Source organism: Chiloscyllium punctatum, chromosome 25 (assembly GCF_047496795.1).
Source record: "Chiloscyllium punctatum isolate Juve2018m chromosome 25, sChiPun1.3, whole genome shotgun sequence".
Lineage (NCBI taxonomy): Eukaryota > Metazoa > Chordata > Chondrichthyes > Orectolobiformes > Hemiscylliidae > Chiloscyllium > Chiloscyllium punctatum.
Window position 1 is genome coordinate 34,764,078 of NC_092763.1, and position 16,353 is coordinate 34,780,430.

The window sequence follows — 16,353 nt, forward strand, 5'->3', positions numbered from 1 at the left end:
CCAGCTGTGATGAAGAGTTATCTAGACTTGAAACATTATCTTTCTCTGTCTCCATGGATGCTGGCTGACCCACTGTGATTTCCAGCATTTATTTTTTGTTTTCAGTACAGATTCCAGCATTAGTAACAATTTGCTTCTGCATTCCATTCAATTTCTGATCAATGATGCACCCCAGGTTGTTGATGTTGGGGATTCAATTATTATAAAGCCGTTGAAATTCAAGGGATGAGGGTTCGATTCTCTCTTTTGGAGATGGTCATTGCCTGGCACTAGTACAGCATTAATTTGACTCTGCTCTTGTCAGCCCAAGCTTGAATATTACCCAGGTATTGATGCAATTGGACATGGACAACTTCTCTATATGGGGTATCACAACTGGTTTTGATGGAGGGAATGTCATTGATGAAAAAGCTGGAGATGACTGAGTCTAGGACACTACCCTGCAGAACACTTGCAGAGATGTCTTTGAACTGTGAAGACTGATCTTTAACAACTACAACCATCTTTCCTTATGTCAGGTATGACTTCAACCGTGAGGGGTAGGGAGGAGCTCCCCCCGCCCCCCAACTCCAGTTTTGCTAAGGGGTCCTTGATGCCACAGATACATGGGCAATTTTCCACATTAAGTAAATGCCACTATTGTGGTTGTACTGGAACAGTATGGCTTGGGATATGGCTGGTCCTGGAGCACATCTTCCATACTGTTACTGAAACGCTGTTAGGGGTCTGAGACTTTGCAGTAATGTTTGCCTTCAGGTATTTTTTAATATCACATGGAGTGACTCAAATTGACTGAAGACTGGCACCTATGATGCTGGGATCCCCTAGAGGAAAGCCAAGATGTAACATCCACTTGACCGTTTGACTGCAAATTGTTGTGGTTACTTCAGCCTTGGTTTTTGCACTGAAGTGCTAGGCCATCTTTATCGCCACCCCCCACCCCCGCCCCCCCCCCCAAAGAAATTGAATATAGTGATATTTGTGGACCCTCCTGTTCTACTTGTTGTTTAATTGTCCAAACCCATTCATGACTGAATGTGGGAGGATTGCTGAGCTTAGATCAGTAAGTTGTAGTATTGCTTATCGTCTATCTCTGGTTGCTTATGCTGTTTGATAGACATGTAATTCTGTGCCGCAGATTCACTGGGTTGAACTGTTAGGTATGTGTGGACCTCCTCCTAGCATGCACTCATGCATCTCATTGCACCAGGATTTATTCCATGGCTGAATGATAAAGGTGGAGTGGGGGATATGCTGAGCCATGTGGTTGTAGTTGCGTTTGAGTATAGTTCTGTTGATGGCCCATGGTTCCTCATGGATTCTTCGTCTTGATTGCTAGTTGTGTTCAAATCAATCTCGTTTAACAGAGTGATTATGCCAGAAAGCACAATGGAAGATATCCTCAGTGTGAAGACAGGACTTGATCTCCTCAAGGTCTGTGGTGTGCTCATTCCTACTGATATTGTCATGGACAGGTGTATCTGCTAGAGGTAGATTGATGAGGTTTAGGTCATCTAATTTTCCCTCTTGTTCATTCCTTCAACACCTTTTAAGTTTTTTTTAAAAAAGCACTGAGAGTCAAAGAGATGTACAGCACGGAAATGGACCCTTCAGTCCAACCCAATCATGCTGACCAGATATCCGAACCTAATCTAGTCTTATTTTCCAGAACTTGGCCCATATCCCTCTAAACCCTTCCTATTCACATACGCATCCAGATGCCTTTTACATGTTGTAATTGTACCAGCCTCCGTCACTTTCTCTGGCAGCTTATAACATACATGAACCACCCTCTGCATGAAAAAGTTGCTCCTTAGGTCCCTTTTAAGTTTTTCCCCTCTCACTGTAAACCTATGCCCTCTAGTTCTGGACCCCCCCCCCCCCCCCCCAACACAGAGAAATGACCCTGTCTATTTACCCTATCCATGCTCCTTGTCACCCTTCACCCTCCCGATGCTCCAGGGAAAATGGCCCCAGCCTATTCAGCCTCTTCCTGCAGCTCAAATCCTCTAACCCTGGCAATTTGCTTGTAAATCTTTTCTGAAACCTTTCATCCTTCTGATATGAAGGAGGCCAGAATTGCACACAATGATCCAAAAGTGGGCTAACCAATGACGTGTACAGCCCCAACATGACCTCCCAACTCCTGTACTCAATGCTCTGTCCAATAAAAGAAAGCATACCAAACACCGCCTTCACTATCCTATCTACCTGCGACTCCACTTTGAATGAACTATGAACCTGCACTCCAAGGTCTCTTTCTTCAGCAACACTCCCCAGGGCCTTCTCATTTAAGTGTACCTATCCTACTCTGATTTGCTTCTCTAAAATGCAGCACTTCACATTTATCTAAATTAAACTCCATCTGCCACTCATCAGCCCATTGGCCCATCTCATCAAGACCCCTTGTAGTCCTTGGTGATCTTCTTCACTATCCACTACACCTCCAATTTTGGTGTCATCTGCAAACTTACTAACTATACCTCCTATATTCACATCCAAATCATTTATGTAAATGACTAAAAGAGGTGGACCCAGCACCGATCCTTGTGGCACTCCATTAGTTACAGGCCTCCAGTCTGAAATCCACTCTACCACCACCCTCTGTCTTCTACCTTCGAGCCAGTCCTGCATACAAATGGCTAGTTCTCCCTGTATTCCATGAAATCTAATGTTGCTGACCAGTCTACCATGGGGAACCTTGCCAAATGCATTACTGAAGTCCATATGGATCACGTCTACCGCATTGTGCTCATCATTCCTCTTTGTTACTTCTTCAAAAAAACTCAATCAAGTTCATGAGACATGAGCTTGAACAATGAAATGTGAGTGGCCAGTTCTCCCAGCTCAGCTTTTCTCTGGTTTGGAGAAAGTGAGGACTGCAGATACTGGAGATTAGACATTCCTCATGAAGAGCTTATGCTCAAAACGTTGACTCTCCTGATCCTCAGATGCTGCCTGACTGGCTGTGCGTTTCTAGCACCACATCTTTTGACACATTTCTCTGGTTTTGTTTTGTTTTAGCAAGCAATCAGTTTTTTTTTGAGGTTGCTGGTCAAAGAAAAAGTTCCATGCTGATCCTGTCTCTCTTTGACATCTCTCCTTTAAGAACCTATGTTTAATTTTTAACTTTATTGCCAAAGGGGTGTTTATTGGGATGTTGCAGATATTTGGAATAGCATGACTAAGTTGCAATAGAGGAGAAAGTGAGGACTGCAGATGCTGGAGATCAGAGCTGAAAATGTGTTGCTGGAAAAGCGCAGGTCAGGCAGCATCCAAGGATTCCTGAAGAAGGGCTTATGCCCAAAACGTCGATTCTCCTGCTCCTTGGATGCTGTCTGACCTGCGCTTTTCCAGCAACACATTTTCAGCTAAGTTGCAATAGAGTCCATTGGGCTTTCAGCTAGGTTGTTATTGTGTATTTTGTTTTTTTTTTGTTTGTGTTTCATTTGGTACTCTGTAAATAAATTCTGTTTTGTTTAAAACAGAGGGATTTTGACCAGCTGCATCACTCCTGGAATATTCACTGTACAGCTGCTCAAACCACCTAGAAAAGTCAGGGTTGATAACTGTGGCACTGGAAGAGCACAACAGGTCAGGCAGGATGAGAGGAGCAGGAGAGTTGATGTTTCGGGCATAAGCCTTTCATCAAGAATTTTGTGGTGGTAGCAGAAGCACGCTGAGAGATAAATGGGAGGGTTGGGGTAGAGCTGGGGGGAATGTAGCTGGGAAGGCAATAGGTAGATGCAGGTGGAGGGTGATGGTGATAGGTCGGAGGGGATAGGTGGGAAGGAAGTTGGATAGATAGGACAGTTCAAGAAGACTGTGCTGAGTTGGAGGGTTGGATCTGGGATGAGATGGGGGAGGGGAGAAGAGGAAACTGCTGAAGTTGATGTTGATGCTGTGTAGTTGGAAGGTCTCATGGTAGAAGGTGAGGCATTCTTCCTCCAGATGTCAGGTGGCTTGAATTTGGTGGTGGAGGCGGCCCAGGATTTGCATGTTCTTGGTGGAGTGGGAGGGGGAGTTGAAGTGGTCTGCAATAGAGCGGTGGTGTTGTTTACTGCATGTATCCCAGAGATGTTCCCTGAAACGTTCCATGAGTTGGCATCCTGTCTTCACAGTGTACAGGAGACCACATCGAGAGCAATGTACACAGCAAGTGAAGTTTTTGGATGTGCAGGAAAATCTCTGCCAGATGTGGAAGGATCCTCTGAGGCCTTGGACGGAGATAACCTCGCAGTGCTTAAACTCAATCCCCCTGCTAATGAAAGTCAACATACTTAACAACCTTCTTAACAACCCTGTCAACCTGGGGTGGCAACTTGTCAGGATTTATGGACATGGACCCCAAGATTCCTCTGATCCTCCATGCTGCCAAGAATGCTGCCTTTAGCCCTGGATTTTTTATTCAAATTCGACCTTCCAAAGTGAATGACTTTTCACATTTCTTCACATTGAACTCCATCTGCCATTTATCAGCCCAGTTCTGCATCATGTCAATGTCTCATTGCAACCCACAACAGCCCTCCACACCGTCCACAACTCCACTAACCTTCATGTCATCAGGAAACTTACCAAGCCACCCTTCCACTTCCTCATCCAAGTCATCTATAAAAGTCATAAAGAGCAGAAATCCCAGAACCGATCCCTGTGGAACACTACTGGTTACCGAGCTCCAGGCTGAAAATTTCCATCTATCACCACCCTCTGTCTTCTATGGGCCAGCCAATTCTGTATCCAGACAGACCAGTTTCCCTGTATCCCATGCCTCCTTATTTCTGAACGAGCGTACCACGGGAAACCTTATCAAACACCTTGCTGAAATCCATGTACACGACGTCCACTGCTCTACCTCCTTCAACGTGATTTTGTCACATCCTCAAAGAATTCAATAAGGTGTGTGAGGCATGACCTGTCCCTCTCAAAGCCATACTGACTGCCTCTAATCAAACGATGGTTTTCCAAGTAATCGTAAATCCTGTCTCTCAGAATCCTCTCCAATACTTTGCCTACCACTAACACAAGACTGACTGGTCTGTAATTCCCAGGATTGTCCTATTCACTATCTTGAGCAAGGGAATAACATTTGCCACCCTCCAAACATGTGGTACTATATCAGTTGACAGGGAGGACACAAAGATCATCGCCAAAGACTCGGCAATCTTAGATTTACTTAGATTACTTACAGTGTGGAAACAGGCCCTTCGGCCCAACAAGTCCACACCGCCCCGCCCATACCCCTACATCTACATCTACCCCTTACCTAACACTACGGGCAATTTAGCATGGCCAATTCACCTGACCTGCACATCTTTGGAGTGTGGGAGGAAACCAGAGCACCCGGAGGAAACCCACACAGACACGGGGAGAACGTGCAAACTCCACACAGTCAGTCGCCTGAGGCGGGAATTGAACCTGGGTCTCTGGCGCTGTGAGGCAGCAGTGCTAACCACTGTGCCACCGTGCCGCCCAATCTCTTCCCTTCTTTCCGATAGTAACCTAGAGTATATCCCATCCTGCCCAGGGGATTTATCTATCCTTATCATTTTCAAAGGTTTCAGCACACCCTCCTTCCTAACATCAATCTGTTCTAGCATATCAGTCTGTTTCACGCTGTCCTCACAAACGTCAAGGTGCCTCTCAGTAGTGAATACTAAAGCAAAGTATTCATTGTGGACCTCCCCTTCTTCCTCCAGGCACAATTTCCCTGTACTTTCCCTGATCGGCCCTACCCTCAGTCTGGTCATCCTCTTGTTCCTCACATAAGTGTAGAACATCTTAGGGTTTTCTTTAATCCTACCTGCCAAAGCTTTTTCATGTCCCCTTCTAGCTCTCCTAAGTCCATTCTTCAGTTCCTTCCTGGCTACCTTGTAACCCTTGAAAGCCCTACCTGATCCTTGTCTCCTCAATCCTAGGTAAGCTTCCTTCTTCCTCTTGACTACATGTTTCATAACACTTGTCACCCAAGGTTCTTTCAACCAACCAATCCCTTCCTTGCCTCAGTGGGACAAACCTGTCCAGCACTATTAGCAGGTGATTCCTAAACAACCTCCACAATTCTGTTGTGCATTTCCTTAAGAACATGTTCCCAATTTATGCACCCCAGTTTCTGTCTAATAGCATTGTAATTCCCCCTCCCCCAATTAAATACTTTCCCATAGCATCTGCTCCCGTCCTTCTCCATAGGTATAGTAGAGGTCGAGTTGTGATCACTATTACCGAAATGCTTTCCCAGAAGATCTGACACCTGGCATGGTTCATTGCCAAGCACCAAATCTAATATGGCCTCCGCTCCAGTCAGCCTATCTACATATTGCATCAGGAACCCTTCCTAGACACACCTGACAAAAACTGCTCCATCCATTTTGAGGGCATCTGGCCTGGTCCATAATACTTTATATCTCTGGTCATATTCTGCAGCCTCTAAGTGACACCTGCTACACCATCTTTACTGCTGTCCCCTTAAAAACCCACATTCTGACTCAGTCCCCACCCTGCTGGAAACAACGCCTTCAACTACTCCCAATGAAGTGCCCATGCTGGAGCCCACCTGCTCGCTCCCTTTCCACTCCAACAAGTCCAGCTGGGCCTAGCACTAATTAAACTGATTTTTATATTTTTCAGACAGGTACATGAATGGGATAGATATGCAGGCAAATGGGACTAGTTTAATTGTGAAAACTGGATAGCGTGGGCAAGTTGGGCTGAAAGGCCTTTTTCCATGCTATAGACCTCTATGACTCTATAGACTGTAATTTTGGTGTAAATAATCGCTTGTAGGTAAATAAGTAATTTTGGAGTATTACCATTCATCAAGTCTATTCTGATGGTAATCTGCTATCTGGGCCATGTGCTTCTATCACTAACTGCTACCAGCTTCACCTTTTCTCTGGTATTTTTCTGAGGCTGAAGAAAACTGTTCAAACCTTAGTGTCTTGTTTCACCCTCAGGTGAGCTTTCTACTACATATCCCTTTAACTCAATTGCCCAATTCCACTTTTCTAATATTGCTCAACTCCATGTCCTTGCCTTTTCTACAGTTGAAATGCCCAATTATGACTTTGTTACTTTTAGACTTGGCTATTCTGACACACTCCTGGTTTGTCTCCCTAATTCTACCTATTGCAAACTGGATGCCATTTAAAACTCTGCTTTCTATGTCTTAACACATGCCAAGTTCTAAGAGGTAAAAACAATGACTGCAGATGCTGGAAAGCAAATACTGGGTTAGTGGTGCTGGAAGAGCACAGCAGTTCAGGCAGCATCCAACGAGAAGCGAAATCGACGTTTCGGGCAAAAGCCCTTCATCAGGAATCGGGCTTTTGCCCGAAACATCGATTTCGCTGCTCGTTGGATGCTGCCTGAACTGCTGTGCTCTTCCAGCACCACTAATGCAGTACATGCCAAGTTCTGTTCATCCATCTTTCCTTTGCTTGGTAATTTACATTTATTCCCAGCTAGGCAATGCCAATATTTTAAAATTATCATCCATGCTTTCAAATTCTCCCAAGGCCACTCTCTTCCCCCCTGTCTCATACATGCAAGGCATGCTGGCCTCATATGAGCACTTTCAATGTTAATCATTCCGCAGTGCTGCCATGCTTCAGCTGCCAAGGTCCTTAGCTGCCCTGAGTTCCTCCCTGAAATGCCTCTTCATGTCTTTCATACTTTAAGCTGTTCCTTTGTTTAACAAAGCCTTTGGTCAATTGGTGTATCTCCTTATAGGGCTTAGTGTGTCACTTTTAAAAAAAAACACTTGAACAAGTGGATTGGGGCATTTTATTATGCAAAATGTGCTGTATAAAAATGTTTTTGGTGGATTTAGGAATTTTAAAGTAAGGTTCATAGGAGAGTCTGAGACAAAGGGTCAAAAACTTTGAGTCTGGTCATTTGGGAGTGAAGTTAGAAAACACTGCAAAAATATGGAACTTTCTTCCACAAAAAAATACAGCAGATTGTTTAATAATTTTTAAACTTGAGAGTGACAGAATTTTTAACAGTGAGGGATAGCAAACCAAAACTCGTAGGTGGTGTTACGATAAAGATCATTGAGTGGGGAAAGCTTTTCTGCTCCATGTACATGCCAGTTTCTCATTGAAAAGTGCTAACTTTGCAGCTTGCAACGTGTTCAAAATGGCTAAGACAGTAGATTCTAAAGAAACCATATCATTATGTTAATAGATGAAGTCCTTGACACAATACTTCCTTTTTAAGCAAACGAAAGAATGAGGACAAGGATAAGGAACCATATCTCAGGACCGTTTATCATCAACAAGATTGAAATCACAGTTGTTAAAGCAAACTACTCAAATATTTATAAGAACCTGATTCACAACTGGCACTAGTGCCATTGGGTATGAATCTAAGCAAAAGTTGCTCCAAAGCTGGGAGGATCAAGTTGATTTTTAACCTTCTCTGCCAAAACTTGAATCACTGTGAGCAGGTAGTGAGTGGAGTCGAGGACCTCTCAGGACAAAGAGGGAGAAATTGGTGCAAAATTGTTAGGTTGTTCTTAATTCTTCCTAAAATTTTACCAGAGCTGAATAAAAACAGACATAAGCTGTTGTCTGTCCTTTGTTAGCAATGAATGAGATGAATGGCCACAGTGAATCTGTATAGAACTAAAAATGGAATATTAAATTAGTCTCATGGAAAATATGGTGAGGACCTTCTAGCAGCAAGTCTACTTAATATTTTTGAGAGGAAAAACTCCTATCACTGTTATGTGTCTCTTGGAGGTCGGAACACCTTTAAGTTACTTAATCTCCATGATTTAGGTTCTCATTGATCAGGGAATTTTTATCTTAATATTAACTAGCTTTTCAACTTTTTTTTTTCTATTCGAATACAAGCTTCCTTCACAGACAATTTTACACTTATAATTGTAGTAAAAGTTGCAACAAAGCATATCTTTGGAAATTAAAAAAAAATCCTGCCTCACCTTTTTTTTGTCAATATACAGGAAATGATTGATGAAGCCGATCGAGATGGAGATGGGGAAGTCAATGAACAAGAGTTCCTTCGAATCATGAAGAAGACCAGTTTATATTAATATATTGTTTATCGCATGTTGCTTGCTTTTCTTTGCTCTGATGCCTGCTTACTGAACAACAGGACAGTGGATCAAGGCAACCTTAACCTGATGATGATAATGGAAGAGAAGATTGAATGGCTGTCCATTGTGGACAAGAGGAGGAAGCTGGTTACTTCACTAAGTTGTATTTTACCTTTTTTATTATCCATTATGTTTATAGGACTGGGACATAGAAGTGATCTTAAAAAGATGTTTGTCATTCTTATTTGTATGGCTGTAAACATGGTACCTTAATTATCTTTTTGCAAAGCAATTTTAACTTCTCCATGACTCCATTCACTATGAAGAAGTCTATTTGTATTGTTCAGCTTATTAGCATGTTTAGTATGTTTTACATTTTCAGTGAACTAGTAAAGATTCCTAGTTCTACTCAAGCTATATAAAGAAATTGAGAGCATGAAGTTGGAATAAAGACAGCTCCTACTAAGTGGGAGCTGTGCAACAACTTCTTTAGAATAAAAATTTAGATTATGGATTTCGTAAATCAAGTTGGATTAAATTTATTGAAAGTCATCAACTCTGTCAAAGAGTCTTAGGTTTTTGGTACACAGGCAAGTTGCTGTGATAAGATTGAAGGCTAAACAATGAGACTAAAGGGATAATTTTCATCCCTAAGATAAGTGGATTTGGATCAGGTGAGAAGTTATAAATTGAAAATTTTCAAACACAACCAATTTATTGAGAATCCATTCAGTTCTGATTGTAGTGGAAGCAGGATGTGGCAAAGGAAGAAGATTTTTAGGTGGCTTGTGCCTTTTTTAAACCAATTTTTGGGGCCTCGAAAACCCAGGAAGACATAAGTAAATTAGCAGGGTAGATTCATAAGGTAAATACACTAACAGCATGTTTTGTTCTGCCTGGAGGTGTAGAGAAGTTTCTGCTTGAGCCAAAAAGCTTACCTACTTTAAACTCCATTATTAATTCATTCCAATACCTATACACACCTCTATTCATATACACCCCTCACCACGCATAGATGCCCAATACACACTGTACACACAAACACACTGACCAATACCTCTGCCTCCCTATTACTAGTGTGGAATTATCCACTTAGCAACCAGCCAACCTGTCAATTTTGAAGATCTAGAAACTATTGCTTGAAGGGGTTAAAATGGATGGGAGGTGTAGGTATCCTAAGAAAGGCCTATTTTGCATGTTCCATCGTCCCCTCTCTCCAGAAACAGGGGACATCAGACTTGGCTTTTCAGCTGCCATATGAATCAATAGGTAGACCTCTGCAACTGATAACAACTAATCATTCAAATATCTGATTCTGGTTTTGATGAACATATATTCCATGTTACATTGTAGAGTTAAGAAACCCTTTGACATTGTTCTGCATTGGGTGAATTAGACATCTACATTCTCTTTGCCATTGTGGACAGTACATCACACTATTGTTGCTATGTCAAGCAATCTTGCTTTCATTGCTGGTTCCAGTCTCTGCATCTTTGAACTATGGATGAAAGTTCAGGGGGAACATACTCTCTTAACAATCCCTGCCATGACTATCTATTCTAGTTCATTTGCATCATGAGAATGACTAGGTCATGTACATTTATGTAAGAGGTCTTATTGAAGTACTGGGATCAGCATTAGTAATCTTAATCTGTTTCAGTTCCCTTGCTTAAATTTTTCTACTGTTTCTCTGCCAGAAGCTTGTAACTGACATGAGGGATTCTCAATAATACGTACCGTCGATGGATGTACTGAAAATCCAGGTACAATGAATAGGATTGGCATGCCTTTGAGGAAATGGGTCAGATGGGGTGTGACTTGGGGTTCCTTGCATTAATAATAGAGGAGTGAACAACTGAAGATGAGAAGAGTGGTGTCAAACCAGTTCACCAAGCAATGGAAGTGATGTGATGAGGAATACTCTGAATGGAGTAGATTTGATGAAAGTTGAAGGGAGTGCCTTGCAGGACTTGGATAAATATTGCTGTCGGTTAACTTAAGGTTTCATGAACCAGCTCCAGCACAGATTCCACAGCTCATTATAGCCCTCCTGCTACTTGAGAGGTGGCAGATGACAAACCCTTTCATTGACTTTTGCCATTATTCTTTTCTTAGGAATCCTCCAAAATTCGGCCTCTTTCAGTGGCACATCGAGCCTTCAATTACTTGAAATACTTTGTGCGATTCAGTGTCAATCATCACTGTGCAGGCATGAAACCTGTGCTTCCCTGTTGTCTCTCCAATCCTAAATGCTTGATTTCCATCTCTCAGTGGATATTGGGTCCATAAGTACAGTTTTCTCCTAAGCTTCTGGCGGTAGCATCAGTTACAGTATTGCAATTTATGGGAACCGATAGTAATTTTGATAAACTGAGTCGTAAAAACTAGTTTCTTTTACCATTTTTACTTGGGCCATGAATCCCTGCATTTAATCAGGATGTATTAACATTGCCATTTAAATAACACTCCAAATGACATTCTCTGAGGTCCAAACCTGAATATTTTCCAACATAAAAGAAAGGCTTGAAATTTGAGGGTTTGTCTGGATGTGAAAACTATTTGTCTGTTGGGCTGGCAACACTAAGAACTAATTTATGTTTAAAAATTACTTTTGACAACTGCACAAAATCCCAAAATGTTTTGAAATCAATTAAGTATTTTAGGGGAGTAGTTACTGTGGTAATGTAGAAATCTAATCCTACTTTAAGGTAAAGTGCATCATCCAAATCAATCGAGCTTGATGTTATTAATTAAGGTCTGTCACATAAACTGTCAATTGTCCAGGTTTATCAAATTGGAAACATTCAATTTGTGTTGAGGTTCATGAAAAGCATCTCCAAACTCCTTATTAACCAATTAATTTCCATTTATGGTTTGAATCCTGAACCAATAGGAGTTTGGAAAGTTGAAATCTGTTTTCTTACAAGCTTAGTTTTCATTCTTCAAGTGAATCACCACCCAATCCTCATTTAACTTTTTTAAGATTCATGAATGTCTTCCCTGGTTGGTGCGATTACCCTATCTTAATTAATATTCAAATGGCGTAGTCATAAAAATCCTGTGGAATTAATGTCTAGTAATCAGTGCCAAAATGTTAGCTGCTGTTCCATCATTGGTCCATTGAAATCAAATTTCAGATTGTTGATTTATATGGGTGATGCTGTATGATCAAGAAGAATAACACAAGCAATATTTGAGCCTAATTGTGGCACAGTAGTAGCGTTCCTATCCCTGGACTGAGAGGCCCAGGTTCAAGTCTCACCTGTTCCAGAAGTCTGTATTGACCTCTTTGGACAGGTTGATTAGAAAATAGGTTTTAAATATAAATCTTTCAAAATCCCTCTTGTGGTGCAGTGGTAGTGCCCTTATCCTGAAACCTCAAGGCCCAACTGCTGCAGAAGTGTGTAACAGCATCTCTGAAAAGGTTGATGAGAAAAATAGTTAAATGAAGCAAAAAAATCAAAGCATTATTTGTCACAGTTGTAGTGTTCTTACCCCTGGACCGGAAGGCCCAGGTTCGAGGTCCACCTCCTCCAGAGGTGGGTAACATCATCGCTGAACAGATTGATTAGAAAAATAGGTTAACTTTTTAAAAAAGCATTATACTTTTGTTTTGGTAACCACTGCGATGAATAGTACTTTGAAACTGCTTTCTTTCAAGCTGATTAAACTTAATATTCAACTCCTACTCCCACACTTTATTTTAGATTAACTATGAATGTAGATGTTGAATGCCTGGTAGAGACTGCCAACTTGTGCACAGTTAAAGACATGTTTGTGGAAGCTATTAATTCCTTGGCCACCTTATCATGTTCCACTTGCAGGTGGTTTTTTTGTGCAAATTAATATTGCATGCACCTGCTTGGGTTTTCTGATGGCCTTATTCTACTTAAAGAACCAAGTGTCTGGTTGAGACTGATCTTGAATGCACTGTAGTGAATAACACCACCAAAGCAAGATTTATTGTGCAGAAGTGCAAAATGTTTTAAAGTGTCATATCTGAAGCATGTTTCTACTATTGGATTATGGCAATTCTACTGGAGGCTGAACTACATTCAAAGAATAGAAACTATAGGAAACTTTCTACTGCACCATGATAGCAATTACACCTTGTATTAGATGTCATAATTTTAATTTGTAAATTCCAATTCATTGGACTTTTATTTAAGGATATAGAATCTAGACTTTTTTGTTTCCCTTTTCTCCCTACAATATTTTGATGAAAGATTCTGCATGGAGGTTTGCTCGCAGAGCTGGAAGGTTCATGTTTAGACGTTTCATCACCATACTAGGTAACATCTTCAGTGAACCTCTGAATGAAGCATTGCTGATGATTCCTGCTTTCCATTTATATGTTTTGGTTTCTTTGGGTTGGCGATGTCATTTCCTATGGTGATGTAATTTTCTGTTCTTTTTCTCAGGGGTGGTAAATCGGGTCCAGTCAATGTGTTTGTTGATAGAGTTCCGGTTGGAATGCCATGCTTCTAGGAATTCTTGTGCATGTCTCTGTTTGGCTTGGATGGATTTGCTGTCCCAGTCGAAGTAGTGTCCTTCCTCATTTGTATGTAAGGGTATTATTGAGAGAGGGTCATGTCGTTTTGTGGCTAGTTGATGTTAGTGTCTCCTGGTGGCTAGTTTTCTGCCTGTTTGTCCAATGTAGTGTTTGTTATAGTTCTTGCATGATATTTTGTAAATGACATTAGTTTTTCTTTTTGTCTGTATAGGGTCTTTCAAGTTCATTAGCTTCTGTTTTAGTGTGTTGGTGTGTTTGTGGGCTACCATGATGCCAAGGGATCTGAGTAGTCTGGCAGTCACTTCCAAGATGTCTTTGATGTAGGGGAGAGTGGCTAGGACTTCTGTGTGTGTTTTGTCTGCTTGTTTCGGTTTTTTGCTGAGAAATTGGCAGACTGTGTTCATTGGGTACCTATTCTTTTTGAATACACTGTATAGGTAATTTTCCTCTGCTCTGCGTAGTTCCTCTGTGTTGCAGTGTGTGATGGCTTGTTGGAATAATGTTCTGTTGCAGCTTCGTTTGTGTATGTTTACCTGGAGATGCTGGTTTGAAGTTCCCTATTGGCTCTGCCAACCATCCAACCCAAAACTTGGGTCTGCTACGTGGATGACACCTTTGTAATCATTAAACAAAACAAATTTGAGGAAACCTTCAAGACCATCAATAATCCCCTTACTGGCATAACATTCACTAAAGAGGAGGAAAACAACAACAAACTGCCATTCCTAGATGTCACAGTAGAGCAAAAAGCCAATGGGGGACTTCAAACCAGCATCTACAGGAAAACAACATACGGACCAAATATTGAACGACCGAAGCAACCATCCCAACACCCACAAACGAAGCTGCATCAGAACATTATTCCAACCAGTCACCATACACTGCAGCACAGAGGAACTACACAGAGCAGAGGAAAATCACCTATACAGTATATTCAAAAAGAACAGGTACCCAACGAACACAGTTCACCGATTTCTCAGCAACAAACCCAAACAAGCAGACAAAATACATTCAGAAACCTCAGCCACTCTCCCTACATCAAAGACATCTCAGAAATGACTGCCAGACTACTCAAACCACTTGGCATATGCCCGAAACGTCGATTCTCCTGTTCCTTGGATGCTCCCTGACCTGCTGCGCTTTTCCAGCAACACATTTTCAGCTCTAATCTTTAACATCTGCAGTCCTCACTTTCTCCTCCTGATTTACCACCCCCTGAGAAAAAAAACAAGACGTGACATCACCCACCCAAAGAAATCCAAACATATAAATAGAAAGCAGGAATCATCAGCAATGCTTCATCCGGAGACCCACTGAAGATGTTACCTAGTATAGTGACGAAATTTCTGAACGTAAGCCTTCCAGCTCAGCAACCAAACCTACAACCAGAAACTCAATCTGAGCAACAAATCTTCAAAAAACTCGATGATGAAAGATTATTATCAAAATTACAGGCTTTTTGAATCATGTGACAAAAACATTGTGTAACCTTTATTTAACTTTAAATGATTTTCATCTTTGTATCTTGCATGTTTAATCTTCTAATAAAGACGAGCATTGCATTTGGAAAAATTATTCTGCAGCCAAGAGTATTTAATTTGTATAATAGTTATTGGTTTAATCTGAGAGCGTGAAATTCCTTCAGTTGAGTCTACTGTGTTACTTGCTTTATTTCTGCTGTAGATATATTTTGACAGTACAGATAATCCCACAATAAACCTGTTAACCAAAAATGATGCTTACAGTCATGAGTAAAAGTATTGCAATGCTAAACTAAAAAGGAACATTTACCAGACCTAATTAATGATTTTTGTACACATTTTTATGACATTGATTTTCAATTAACAATCACTCACCATGTGCCATTTGGAGTTCCCATTGTCATGTTAGAAAGGGTCTTGTTTATGTTTTCTAAAATGATAAGGACATCAGACTTATTGACAAGAAGTTTCTCTCTAGTCCTCTTGTTTGGAAACCTTTGTTATGTCATTTGAATAGGATCGCCACAAAATATCTGCCTGTTAATGTTACCAATCATGAGAATCCCTGAGGAAAATCTTAGTGTGTCAGCCTGCTGTCATTGTTGTGTTTACTGTGGTCATGAGGAAAGTTTGGGTGTTTCGTTTTTGTTATTAGGTGAAGAAAGTTGCCTAATTGCCATGAACACAGTTGGCTGCTTAATTCCCACAGAGTAGGGCACTTCTTGTGATATTAATTCTTTTTGTCCTATGTATTGATAGAACAGCATTACACTGACATTTGGGTACCTGGCTAATAAGGCATATCAACTTTGATCTGTTCTGAAAAAAAGAGCCCTATTGGACTCAACATGTTAACTTTGTTTCTGTCTCCACAAATGCTGCCAGATTTGCTGAGTTTATCCAGCACCTTGTTTTTATTTTAGATTTCCAACAATTTGAGAGAATAAATGAATTATTGCTTGCCTCCTTGTTTCAGATTTTAATTCTGTGGATTAACGATGCCTTCTTGAGTCTCATGTGAGATGCGAGGTTACTGAGACTCAGTACAATGTCCCCATTTATATTCTTCAACACTTACCAGATCTGAATCTGCCTGCTGTTCCTTATTGGCGGCTACTTTGCCTGTTGATGGCAGTGGTTCAAGAAGAACCACTCACCACCATCTTCTCAAAGGCAACAAATGCTGATCAGGCAGTGACACCCACATGCCACAAATGAATAAAACAAAATGTCCTCAGATTGTACTTCCCACTTCAATAATTTGCCATTGATTCCAGACTAACTCAAAGCTAGGTTATGTCACA

General features: G+C 41.2%; 1 protein-coding gene across 1 annotated transcript in view; it reads left to right on the forward strand.

The window, feature by feature from the left end:
* Nucleotides 1–14,491, forward strand: part of LOC140495843 (uncharacterized) — a 34,747-nt gene extending 20,256 nt beyond the window's left edge. Inside the window, exon 5 of the mRNA XM_072595006.1 lies at nucleotides 8,963–14,491. Coding sequence (XP_072451107.1) covers nucleotides 8,963–9,052 — 90 coding nt within the window. The 3' untranslated portion in view covers nucleotides 9,053–14,491. The remainder of the gene's footprint in view (nucleotides 1–8,962) is intronic.
* Nucleotides 14,492–16,353: the final 1,862 nt, after the last annotated feature.